The sequence below is a fragment of the Sminthopsis crassicaudata genome, chromosome 1 (assembly GCF_048593235.1).
Source record: "Sminthopsis crassicaudata isolate SCR6 chromosome 1, ASM4859323v1, whole genome shotgun sequence".
Lineage (NCBI taxonomy): Eukaryota > Metazoa > Chordata > Mammalia > Dasyuromorphia > Dasyuridae > Sminthopsis > Sminthopsis crassicaudata.
In genome coordinates, this window is record NC_133617.1 from 282,372,270 (window position 1) to 282,385,989 (window position 13,720).

General features: G+C 35.7%; 1 protein-coding gene across 1 annotated transcript; it reads left to right on the forward strand.

Moving 5' to 3' along the window:
• The first annotated feature begins 195 nt into the window (after positions 1 to 195).
• TMEM70 (transmembrane protein 70) lies at positions 196 to 11,324 on the forward strand. The gene is made up of 3 exons (XM_074278898.1): positions 196 to 2,263; positions 3,341 to 3,452; positions 9,742 to 11,324. Exons 1-3 carry the CDS (start codon positions 2,030 to 2,032, stop codon positions 10,179 to 10,181), a joined length of 786 nt encoding a protein of 261 aa, XP_074134999.1. The 5' UTR covers positions 196 to 2,029; the 3' UTR covers positions 10,182 to 11,324.
• The last annotated feature ends 2,396 nt before the right edge of the window (positions 11,325 to 13,720 follow it).

A 13,720-nucleotide genomic window follows, 5' to 3' on the forward strand; every position in this document is an offset into this window, starting at 1 on the left:
TCCCCTAGCAGGGTAATTAGGACCAGAAGAGAGATTTTTCTTGATTAATTTGAGAATATTTTTATTTGTCCAAATTGCCAAAACCGAGTTTTAGTTTTGTTTTGCTAATTTAGGCAATAAAAAGCAAACAGTGAAGCTGAATGAAAAAGACAGAAATTTCAAATTAAAAATTCCTTGCAGGCTCTTCTGTTTTATTTATTTATTTTATTTTAATAGTTTTTATTTACCAGGGCTCTTCTGTTTTAATGTAAATAAACTTGGCCTCTCAACTACTTGAACTGATAGACAATGATGTAAATCAGTTTAATTTTGGCTTCTTTAATAATAAGCCTATAATCACTGTAATAATTATAACTTATTCCTTGAGATTCAGGATTGGTAACAGATACAATTCTAAAATATGCAACAATATCTATTAGACTCTACTGCTCACATTAGAGATATCTTCCACTCCTGCAGTCTCTCCTGATTGGTTGGTTTCTCCCAGAGCCTTTAATGTAAGGAATGAGGCCCACAACCCATGTTCCTCGCTGTGCTGTTCTGCTGACTCATCTCTACAGGACTCTACAGGAAAAAGTCTACTGTGCCCCTGTGCAGGGTACCTGCACCCAATCTCCTTTTCAGCTCTTTTGTGTTATTTTCCCACTTTAGAATGTAAACTTATGAAGTGCAAGGCATTAGTGCTTTATTTTTTCTTTTATTTGTATTCCCAATGCTTAACACAGTGTAGAGCACATTGTAAGCACTTAATAAATGCTCATTGACTGACTTCTGATTTGTACAAATTTTCACCATCCTTGGAATAGACTATCATGGGGATTCAATGAGAGAGAGAGGTGAGGAAGGAAGTCTTTCTGAACATGGGTATTGCCTATACTTCAGTAAGGTACTTTGACTGAAGATGGAATAGCGTGTATTGGGAATTTGAAGTAGGTCGCTGTGGCTAAGAATATAGAGTAAGTAAAGGAGAATTATGTGTAGTCGCAATAATAAGCAACCTGTAAGGAGTTGACTGGAGTCAAATTGAGAAGGCTTTTAAACGACAGAAGATGTGCAAAATCACCCAATAAATAATACAAGTAAGAACCACAAGGGAAAAGATGGCAAAAAAATCATAGAAATTTCCAAGCTAAGAATGTACTATCTTTGTAGATAATCCTAAGAAAGAATAGTCTCTCCCTTTGAACCAATCGACACACTAATAAAAGAAAAATATGATCAAAGGCTTTACACTGAGGTCTAAGTGGAAGTGACGCTCCTATTGGATGAACTTGGTGCAGCAGGGTAAGAGGAAGGAGACTTGCTTGCCTTACTGTACAAGACAGCAGTCTGAAAGTGGCGATTGGGGAAGTGGGAGGAATAAACTAAAAAAAGAAGCAAGGTGCACCCCCCACGACTAGTTAGAGGTACTGGATTATGGAATGAGAGGGAATTCACTACTTCCCAAAACATTCCATTCTATTCACGGACAGTTCTGATTTTGAATTTTTTCCCCCTGAAATCAAGCCTGGATTTGTCTTTGCTTTTCTACCCCTTGTTCTTAATTCTGGCCTCTGGGCCAAATAGAAGTGGTGCAATCCACTCATTCACATACCAGTTCTTCAAATTCTCAAAGAACACTTGTTTTTTGTTTTTATTCGGTAGGATTTTTGGGTTTTGGTCCCGCGATACACTTCTTCGAAGTCGTTTCTCCAGCCGCCAGGCGTTCAGTTCAAGCACAGACACTAGCAACAGTAGCTCTTCGATTCTCTTTCTGGTACATTTGCTCTTAGACTCTTCCTCAGGGTCCTAAACTGCAGCTCTGCTCTCCCAACTTGGGAACTCTTGTTTCAGGACCAGTTTCCGAGGGGACAGGAAAGCCAGAGTACCAGCCAGGCGACCAATCGCTAGCCTGAGAGGTCACGAGACTGAGGGAAAGAGCGGCCGGAGCGGATGTCTCTGCTGGTGAGAACCGGCCGCAGCCGCTGCCGGTGCCCTTCCCCCACTCCCCCCCTTCACAAAGTGCCCGAGGTCTCTCCGAGCACTAGAGATGTTGTTGTTCCTGGCAGCCAGCCGCCCGTGGGTCGCCCGGCTACAGCTCGGCGGTGGCGGGACGAGAATTAGACCGTGGGCAACGGCGGCGCTGCGGGCTTGCTGGGCCTCCCGACATCCCCGGGAGACCTCTAGCCTCAGCCCCGAGCGCGCTGGCAGTGATTGGAGCGCACGCGCAGCACTCCTGGGAGCGGCTCGAGGCCTCCCTCCCTGGGCGCTCCTCCGAGAACAGGTGCAGTCTCCGGCCTCCTGGCCCGTCCGGGGTGGGGGGATTGGAGTTCCGGGAGTAGACTGGAGCCTAGGCTTGTTCCCATTATCCCCTAGGATATTAACCTTAAAAAAAAAAAAAAAAAAAAAAAAAAGAGGCCGTGGCAGCCGCCAACATGAGAGTCAAGTTTATAGGCGTGGAAGGCCTCGTAGGGCATCAGGTCTTAATTTCTAGGTGACACGTGTCGGAAGAATCTAGCCTTTTAGATTAGAGACTGACCCTGGACACAGTTTTCTCCTCTTAAGTCTCTGGGCCCTGGTACCCAGGGTGACAAGCTGTTTTCTTACCGTGGCTCAAAGGCAGAAATAAGTACTGAAGTCAAACCTACTTCATTACACCGCCCCCTCTCCCCACTCCCTCCTCAACAGTTGAGCACTTCGGCTCAGAACTAGGGAGAGTAGGACTCTCCTCTTCTTTCGAGTCATATTTTTCAATGAATGATTTCCCTTTCTAGGAATTACATTATATGAAAGTTCATCTGTCCCTCTGAAGTGCTGCAACTGAATTTATGATGGTGACTGAAAGGAAATGACTCTAACGGGGCTGGGAAGTAAAGGGTTAGAGAACAGGACCACAGGACAAGATTTAGCATTTAGAAAGATCACGGTAATCTGGCTCCCCCAATGATATTTCACTTTTTCGTAGCAAGAAAAGTCAATTGCAGTAATGTGCTGCAGCCTTAAGTTTTAAAACAACTATGTGAATGGAGGATCCATCCATTGTAATCACAAGGCCGTTAGGAAGTTGCTTGGATACTTAACTCTTGATTTTCTGATCATAAGCAAGGTTTTGTAGGTCCCCTTATGCTTGGATTACTGGTAATTGTAGATGTTGGATACTTCTTTCCTTTTTGAAAATTCACTTTAAATTCAGCTTCTCAAGCAAGATGTTTCTTGTAGTGAACAAGACAGTTTTTGAGGAGAGTTTTGAAAAACCCTTAAAAAAATAAAAAACTCTCCCAAAATGGCTAGATACTATGCTATGTGCTGTGAACAGTTTTTAAAAGTTGTGTAACATATACAATGTGTTCTAATCCATTAGACTGTTTTTTCTTCTGGTGGATGTGTTCGATATGTTCATACTCATGCCCATGTTGAACAATCAGAAGATGGAAGACTGATTTATACAGGGAACATGGCAAGAGCAGTATTTGGTATGTGATTAGAATTGGGATATTGCATATTTGTAATTTAAGTACTATTTCTTCATTCCATTGTTTAGAGAGGACTTTTGATAGGAATGGAATAAGGTGGTGTTTTAAACTTATTTTTAAGGCCTACAAAGTTTTTTTTTTTTTTTTTTTTTTTTTTTTTTTTTATTAGTAAGCATTATTTTATGGGTGGAGTATGTTAGGTTCAGCATACATATAACCAAAAATGAAAACGGTCTCTAGTCTCAAAAAAACTTGCATTCTATCTAGGGAAATAGCTATACAAAGCAATTTGAGGATGTCACTAATAGCTATAGGAATCAACAAAGTTTTAGAGAAAAGAAAGGGGTCAAGAAAAGAAGGAAATAAATATTTATTAAGGACCTACTTTTGTGCAGAGCACTTTACAAATATCACCTCCTTTGATCCTCAAAACAATCCTTTGAGATAGATAGTTATATAATCCCTATTTTACATTTTAAAATATTTTACATATTTATGAAGAAACTGAAGCAGACAGGGGTTATGTGATTAACTTAGGTCACACAGCTAGTATATGTTTGAGGCTGGATTTAAACTCAGGGCTTCCTGATTCCATGTTTGGTGTTCTGTCCATTGTATCAACTAGTTTTCACAATGTAAAGCATGACACTTGAACTGAACTTTGAAAAGAGTTAGAAATTCCAAGAGGTAGAGGTAAAGAACAAGTAAATTCCTAGCATGGGGGATAGCTTGTGAAAACACTTGAGTACTAGAATTAGAATGTTGTATATAGCAAGCAGAACAGTTTAGCTGGAATATAGAATGCATGGAGTTTATCATTGTCAAATAAACTGGGAAAGGTAAACTAGATCCAGATTGTCAAGAGTGTTAAATGCTAAACAGTAGTTTGTACTCTCTCTTAATGATAGTAGGAAGGTATTAGAGCTTTTTGAGCCTTTTGCTGATATGGACATTCAACAATAAGTAAACATATTTAAAGAATCTACTCCGTGTCAAATTCTGTACTAAGTGTTGATAAGGCCTGTGATTTAGTAATATCTTTTTGACAGTTGTATGGAGGATGAATTAAAGAGGGTAGAAACTAGAGAAAGACCAATTACGGATTAATGCAGTAGCTGAGGTTAGATAATAGGGGCTTCTTAGTAAATTCTATTGAGTACATACAATGTTCCAGGCACTGTATTAAGCTATGGGAATACAGAAAGAGGTAAAAGACAGTCTCTGCTCTCAAGGACAAATCTAACTGGGGAGACAACAAACAAATATATATAAACAAGCTACATTACAAGATAAATAGGAGATAAGAGAAGGAAGGCATGAAAATTAAGAGAGGTTGGGAAAGGCTTCATGTAGAAGATGTGGGAGGAAGCCATTAAGTATGTGGAAGGCCAGCTTTTCAGGTGTTAGACATAGTCAAAGAAAATGCCTGGAGCCAAGAACCAGTTGTGAGGAATAGTAAGGAGTCCTGGAAGGCAGAAGAGGGGCAGAGCATATTATGAAGAGGTTTGAGTGTGAAATAAATTTTGTTTTTGATCCTGGAATCAATAGGAAGCCACTAGAGTTTATTCAATAGGGAGGGACATATGGTTGGACCTTTTTAGGAAAATCACTTTAGTCAGTGAATGCATTGGAGTGGAGAGAAGCTTGAGGCAGGCAGATGTACCAGCAGGTGGGTCTCCAGGTATGAGGTAATGAAGGTCTGAATCACAGTGTTACTAGGCAGTGTTAGGGGAAAGAAGAAGGTTTATTGTAGAGATGTTACTAAGTTGAAATCTGATAAGTCTTGATGACAGATTGGATAGGTGGGGAGGGGATGTCAGAGATAGTGTGGAATTGAGAATGACACCAAGATTGGGAGCCTGAGGGAATGGGAGGATATAGTTGTCCTCTACATCTGTAGGGAAGGTGGTAGGTTTAAGGGGAAAGATATCTTGTTCTGGTTTTGATATTTTGAGTTTAAGATGTCTATTGGATATCTAGTTTAGGTGTCTAAAAGTCATTTGGATATATAAAATTGGAAGTTAGCAGAAAAATTAGATCAGGATAACCTAAATTTGAGAATCATCAACATAGAGATGCTAATGAAATCCCTGGGAGCTTATGAGATCACCAAGTGAAGTAGTATAGAGGGAGAAGAAAAGAGGGCCCAGGACAGAAACTTATAGGATACTTATGCTTAGAAGGTATTATTTGGATGATGATCCAGAAAAAGAGACTTGAGAAGGAACAGTCAGATAAGTGTGAAAAAATTCAGGAGAAAAGAGTTCTGCAAATCTACAGAGAAGAGATTATCAAGGAGTGGGTAGACAATAGTATCAAAGGCTACAGAGAGGTCAAGGAGAATGTATTTTAAGAAAGATACAGTTGGATTTAGCAGTTAAAAAGATCAGTGATGACTTTAGTGAAAATAATAAGGTCAGAAGCTAGATTGTAAGGAATTAAGAAGAGTGAGACAAGATAAATTGGAGTAGAGTGTTTTTTAAGTAGCTTAATTACAAAGGATAGGAGAGATTTAGGATGATTTCAGGGATGGATAGTTTTTTTTTTTGTTTGTTTGTTTGTTTTTTGAGGGTTTTTTAAGAATAGGGAGACATGGTCATGTTTTAGGTAATGGGGGAAGAAGCCAGTAAACAGAGAGCAATTGAAAATAAGTGATAGAGTTTGGATAACAAAGAATAGATTACTATTGCAGGATATGTGATGGAATGGGTCAGTTAACTAAATAGAGGGTAACCTTGGTAAGGAGTAAAGCCACCTCATCATGTGAGACATCTATGATATGAGATGAGGAAGTAGGGAAAAGTTTATTGCAAATGGCCTCAAATTTTTTGTAAAATATGCATTAGGATCTCATCTGAGAAGTTGAGGAGAAGAGAAGTAAAGGGAAGTTTTGAGGAGGGAAGAAAAAGCTTGGAAGAACTGTTGTGGATAGGGAGATAGCAAGCTGATCAGTGAGTTATAGTGGGATTGTATGGTAGCAGCAAGAGACCAGTTGAGATTTTGTAACATTAATTGTGGACTCAGTAGGAACAGTTGTATGATTTTTTTTTTCCATCCTTATTCAGCAGCATATGTGTAGGAGTAGATAGCAAATGGTGGGAGTGATCCAATGCTGAGGCTTGGTAGGACACTATCAGTGATATGATAAAGGTGCTAAGAATTCAATGTAGCTTTGAATTAGTTCAACAAGGGATCAGGATGTGAAAAGAAAAGAAAGTGGTTGGTTAGTGCATGGAAGATGGCCTGAAAGAGAATTGAGGAGTCAAGAAATTGGAAATCATACTGGAGTGGGTTAGAGCAGTATGGAAGCTATAAATCTGTGAATTAAAAAAAAAAAAAACACTCTTTTATGAGGCATCTGTGTGGCACATTGGATAGAGAATTTGGCCTGAAGTTAGGAGGACCTGAGTTCACATTAGAGCTCAGGTACTTGACACTAACTAGATGTGTAATCAACCCTGATTGCCTCATATTTTTCCAGATAATTACATGCTAACAATAATCACTTTTTTGGTGGGTAGATTTAAAAAAGACTGTTTTATCATAGAATGATATGAGCATTATATTAAATACTAAAACTCAAAATCCTTTCCAGGTATTATTATCATTATTATTTCTTTTATGAGGCATTTGAGGGTAAGTGACTTGCCCAGGGTTACAAGCCAGGAAGTGTTAAGTGTCTGAGGCCAGAATTGAACTCAGGTCTTCCTGACTTCAGGGCTGCTGCTCTATTTACTACATTCAACTAGCTGCCCCTTCAGGTATTATTTAATGTTTCATTAAATAAAAGGTCTGTACAAAATAAAGGGATAGATAGTGATATATCTGTTTTATAGTCAGCAAAAGGGATGAATTGCACAAGATCACTTAAGTTAGATAGATACAACTAGCAATGTCATTATAATGAAGTAGTTACAGCACAACTGAGGTAAAATCAGAGTTCATTCATCTGAAACCTTTGTTATGAGTAGTAACTTTTAGTTATTTTGGATGAAGAGCCTTCTATTTGTTATTAGTATTATCAGACTGTGTTGAATGTAATATGCATTTAGCTTGTTAGGAACAATTATAGTGTTTGACTACTCTAAGTGGCTCCTGCTTGCCCTACTTTTTGGTTCTACCTTTTGACCTTGTGTGCGTCTTTCTGTCTTCTATTGTTGTAGGTCTTTCAGGTATTCTTGTTTCTGCTTTGAGCAAACCTTATTTGTTTTTAGTTTAATTTTTGTTTTTTCAGTTAGCAATCATATACTTTCCCCCCCACCTCCTCCATCCCACTGAAAAAACTAAAAACAAAATAGATGAATAGCAGTGGAAACAAATTTCCACGCTGGTCATGTAAAAATGTATGTTTCATTCTGCATCTTGATGTATCACTTTTGTCAAAAGATAGTTGTGATTCTTCATCAGTTTTCTAGAATTGTCATTAGTCACTGCACTGATCAGAGTTTTTAAAGCTTTCAAAGTTGTTCATCTTTACAATGTCATTCTAATTTTATCAATTGTTCTCCATTCATATAAGTCTTCCTACTTTTTTGGAACCATATCTTTTGTCATTTTTTGGTGTTGCAGTGATACACCCTTACGTTCATATAATTTTTTCAGCTATTTTCCAGTTGATGGGCATTTAGTTTTGAATCCTTTGCCACTACAAAAAGAACTGCCACAAATACTTTTTGTATCTTATTTCCTTTTCCTTTTTATTTGATTTCTATGACATATATGTCTAGTAATAGTTTTGATGCATAGTTCCAAATTGCTTTCCAGTATGGCAGGACCAATTCACAGCTTTTAACAGAGTATTAATGTTGTTTTCCTTCAATATTTGTCATTTTTGTTTTTTGTTCAGCTTTGCCAATCTAAGGGATGGGAAGTTGCTTTCATACATTTTTCTCTACTCATTAGTGATTTGAAGCATTTTTAAATAAGGCTTTTGATACTTTATATTTCTTCCTTGTTGACTTGTTGATATCCTTTGATCATGTCTCATTCTTACAAATGTGAATTCCATATATATGTATATACACACACACATATATATACACATGCATGCATATATATGCATATATCTGATAAATTAGACTTTTATGAGAGAAACTTGCTGCAAATATTTTTCTAGTTAATTGTTTCACTTCTAATCTTAAGTGTTCAACGTGTATTCTTTTTTTAGCTTAGTTTTTTTTTCAATTAATGAAAATCAATCATCTTTATTTTCCACCCGTTCTTCCTCCTATGCCTTCTCCCTACAACAGAGGTAGAAAATTAAGAGGATCAGGCTCTATTTATTTGAGTTGCATAAGAAGATATAAGGGCAATGAAGCACATAGCAGTTCAAAATTGAGAGGTATTGTCATAAACATATTTTTTAGGCCTCTGTGGCCCTATTCTATGAAGGCTTATAATCAGGGGAGAGATATTTAGAATGGAAAAGTAGGATGAATTAAAAAAAATTGGGAGTAGTATCAATAGGACATGTTAATTGATGGAATATGAGGCAAGAATCAAAGATAGTATGAAGGTTGTGAACATGAGAAACGCAGTTAATGTTGCTATGGACAGAAATACTGGATTCAGAAGGAAAAGCAGGAACAGGCCAAAGATAAATGTGGTTAGTTTTGGACATGTTTGAGTCACTAGTGGAGATGTTGTCATTGAAGATACAGGTCTAGATCTTAGAAGAGAGCTCAGGACTGGAGAAAGATGTGGGAGTCTTCTGCATACATGTGATGGTTGATTTCTGTAGAGAGTGGACCAAGGACAGACCCTTAAAAAGTGCTAACATAGGTGATTGGGAAGTAGATAAAGAGCTAGAGAAGAAATGAATTGGGTTAAATGTGGTTTCTCAAGCCAAGGAAGAAGAATATACCAGTATTATAAACTACAAGGAATTTGAAAAGAGTGAGGACTGGATTGTCTTCCTACAGTGATGAGCATGAAAACTAGTTCCACACAGATAGTTAGTTATATTATAAACTGTTGTTTTGAAAGAATGAATGAATGAAAAAAAATTATTAAATACTTATGTTCTAAATATATTTTGATATGATAGGCTTAATTTTGTCCTTAACTATCTTGCCACAAAATTTGTGATGATTTGCTTAATTTTTTTTCTTTGCTAATGTTTTATAATTAATTTAGATCCTGTAGTAATTTGAAAACCTTAGTGATGAAAAAGTTCTTAAGCAATTTTTTTCATGTAAGAAGAAAAATTGAAAATGGGTGGGGGTAAAATAATTATTTTGTATTTTAGAAAAACACTAACCAATTTTTCTTTCTTTTTTTAAAAATTCAGGTGTTAAATGTTTCTCTTATTCTACAAGCCTGCTCAGCCTCGCATTACTCCCATATATATTTGGACAAACTAATATTGAATTTGGAAGTCTGCCTCTGAAAATTGCATTTTATGGTATTTTGGGAACTTTTACATTAATTACTCCAATGCTGCTTCACTTTATTACAAAGGGATATGTGGTTCGATTGTATCATGAAGCCAAGACTGACACTTATACAGCCATTACTTATAATATTGTTCTTTTAGAAAAGAGAACAGTGTTTCATCAGAATGATGTAAAGGTTCCAGATATCAAAAGTATATTTACCTCATTTTATGCAAAAACAAAATCACTGCTTGTTAATCCAATGCTTTTTCCACATCCTCAAGATTATAATCATCTTATGGGCTATGATAAGCCTTTTACTTTTGACATTGAAGAATCTGATGAAAATAAATAACATGAAGAAGATAAATGTGACACTCTTTGTTGTTGTGTACCTTTTCAACTATATGTTTTTTCTATCATTGTAAAAAATAAATTATAATTTTGTTAATATGTGACTTTTAAAATAATGATGTAATAAAATATGAAACATTTGAAAATATGAAATACAGTGTTAGCTTAGTTATTATAAGCCATTTAGAAAGAGTTCTTTTGTTGAAAGCCATATTTTTTTAAATTCTGAATTTCATAAACCAAAAAAAGAGAATATTTCCAGCTGTAGAGTAAAAACAGAAAAGCATTTATGTATGAAACTACTACATACTGCTTGTAAAAACAGAAATGCTGAAAATGAGAATTTTATAAATTGTGTGATGTTGCCTCAGATCTTTCCCAGACCCTTTCAATTACACTATTTTTAAGGTTTCAAAATGTTTTATACATATGTTATTAGATCTTCACGCTGAGTCTGTGAGATCAGTTTGCAAATTGGTGTCTGGACCTGGTCTAGATACATATCTAGTCATAATATATATAATGATAGATCAACTCCAAGTTATCTATTCAATGGCATATTGTAATCTGAAAAATAGGCATTCAATTGTCTTTCCTTATGTGTATAAGCATGTTGAATTTTTGAATGATAAGTTCTTATTTAGGAAGCTTAGGCATGTTTATGGGCTTGAAGCAATCAACAAGCATTTATTGAGCATCTGCTGTGTACTAGGCACAAGGAATATGAAAGAGACAGTTTCTGCCTTTAGGAACTTACACTTTACTTTGAAAATTTAATATGTTCATAAAGAGGGAAATCAGGAAAGTCCCTTTGAAGAAAGCATTACTTGAACTGAGCTTTGAAGGAAGTTAGGAGTTCCAAGATGAATGACAAAGGCATAAAGATGGGAGATGGGACATCAAGTATAGTGTGGGGGAATAATATGGAATTGGCAGATTGGCAGAAAAGGTTGTACTAAATTGTGGAAGATGTTAAATGGAAAACAGGAGTGTGAATTTTTTTCATTTTAAAATAAGGCTTCTTAGGACACATATGACTCCAGGGATTATGAAAAGTTGTCAAGAGGGCACAAGAAATATATGACTTCTGACAAACCAATGTTATATTAAGAATTTATGTATTGAATAAAGTTTTATGAAACAGTATGTTTCCTTTCATATTGAATGGGGGGAGGGGTACATGGACTGAAAAAAAGTTGGGAATTCCTATCCTAAGACTAATAATCATACAGAAAACAGTATATGGAAGTGTACCAATTTATAAAAAAATCCCCCTTCTATTTATACTCTTTGCTAAATATTCTCTGTGATAGCAGCAAATACCTTTGTGTTTTATACATTGTTGACAATATTAAGCAGATGGTCACTAAAATTATTGCATCTTTCAGAGAATCTTAAGGTGGCATTTTCCTTAACTAATTTAAATGTTTTTAAAATAGTCAATAAGCATAATGAGATATTGTATTTTCTACATCCCTCGGTAAATTGTTTAACTTTAAATTTAATAACTATTTTTGCTGAGGCAATTGGGCTAAGTGACTTGCCCAGGATCACACAGCTTGGCATTAAGTGTCTCAGGTCAGATTTGAACTCAGGACCTCCTGACTTCAAGACTAGTGCTCTATCCACTACACCATTTAACTGCCTCAAAATTGTATAACTTTAAAGATTTGTTTTGCTATAGAATATTGCTTGAGAAAGTTTGCCTATTCCCCTCTTAATGCTTCTGTGGATTATACTCACAAACCTTAGAGATGAGATAATAGCTTTATGGTTTGGGAGTTATTGCTGTTTTATGGTAACATCTCTTTTCCCTTCAGCTCCCATCCAATCCTCAATGAGCTCAAAATTATATCCATCCCAATGCTTATCAATTTAGAGTATGTCATGTAGTTAGTTGCTTTTCTTGTCTTTGTTTTCTTCGGTATCATTTAGTGTGTATAGATTGTGACTGAGTCCAAATAAGGCTAATGGTCAGAAATGTATTATAAAAATTCCCATAGACTTTGTCCAGTTTTCATGTTTGATATGAGCACTCACTACTTCACACTCATAGACAAACAAGTTGGTATAATAGATAGAATGTTAGAGGAAAGTCTGGTTTCTAATCTTGCTTCAAATAAAATCTGTGTGATTGAGCAAGTCACTTAACCTCATTGATCTTCAGTATCTTCATCTAAAAAATAAGAGGATTGGACTTTGGCTTCTAAGGTCCCTTCCAGCTTTAAATAATATATTTAGATATGGGTACATATACACTTTTTTTTAATGTGTGTATATTTATGTATAGAGCATGACTATAAGATGTCCTTGTGTAACTTGTAATATTTAGAAGTTAGTTTCAGAAGATGATTTCCAAAAAGATTCTGAGCGATAGTAACTCGCTTTATACAATAGTCTCCAAAAAAAGCTACTTTGAAGGAAGACATTCATTTGAATGTATATATTTCTAGTATATATTTATTTTAAAAATTAATTCCATTCTTGTAACACACCTAGGTTTTATGTTTTTCTGTTTTCTCTCTGTATAATTAAAGCACAATGTAAACTTGCACATACCTGAATAGTAAAACTCTTAAACAGTTCACTTGCATGTTTCTCTTTTGATACATACATTCCAGTTTTAAATTCCTTCTTTTATATGTGTGTGTATGTATGTCCGTATATTTGTATATGTGTGTATAGGATAGAAGATGGGGAGTATTTGTTCCCAAGTTATGACAGCAATAATATGGGAATGTCATTTAAAATCTATTCTTGGAAATTTGCCTGGGAGCTTTCTCCCAGAGAGAAAACAATTCAGTGACTTCTCTCATTACAGAGCAAGTACATGTTAAAAGTGAATGTTGGGGCAGCAATATAGTGGATGGAGTAGATAGAGCAAAATTCCTTGAAAATATAACTAAGTTATCTTTTTTTTTTTTTTTACCATATTTCTAAAAATATCTTTAAAATCCATTGTTCCTTTTTATTAATAATTCATAATTTAATAATAGACAGTGCTCACTTTACCTTAATTTTAATCATGTCATTAGGGATTAATAAGGTATATCCAAAGATATGAAATCTGTAACTCTTGATGTCTATACCATTATAAGTAATGTGAATCTATTTCCATCACAGAGATTCCAGATGCTAATTTTCATTGCAGGCATAACCAGGACTAGTTTGATTGTATGTTCTTTTAAATTGCCTCTAGTGTTTTCCAAAGAAAATAATAAAAATCATAAAATTTTTTTAAAAGTAACAATTATTTCATTATTAAGACTCAAAGAAAATTGTTTTAACTAATTTGCTCTAGCTGGAATGCTTTCTGAAGCCTAAGGGTGGGCACAAGAAGCACAGCCAGTTTCTCTCATAAATACCTAGATTCTTTATCCTCAGCAGATAAAACAATGTTGAAGAATGAATTGTTCTTTTCATGTCTGTCCAAGGTTATAGGATTTAGAGCTGAAGAAACCTTAAAAGATTATTGATTCTATTCCAACCTTCTTTATAAGATGAAAAGAACTGAGGACTAAAAAAGTAAAGCTAATTGTC

Excerpts from the sequence above, each read along its gene's own strand:
- TMEM70 (XM_074278898.1), top strand. The coding sequence starts at position 2,030 with ATGTTGTTGTTCCTGGCAGCCAGCCGCCCGTGGGTCGCCCGGCTACAG. Across the intron at positions 2,264-3,340 it reads GGGCGCTCCTCCGAGAACAG|ACTGTTTTTTCTTCTGGTGG; the intron begins GTGCAGTCTCCG and ends CTAATCCATTAG. Across the intron at positions 3,453-9,741 it reads CATGGCAAGAGCAGTATTTG|GTGTTAAATGTTTCTCTTAT; the intron begins GTATGTGATTAG and ends TTAAAAATTCAG.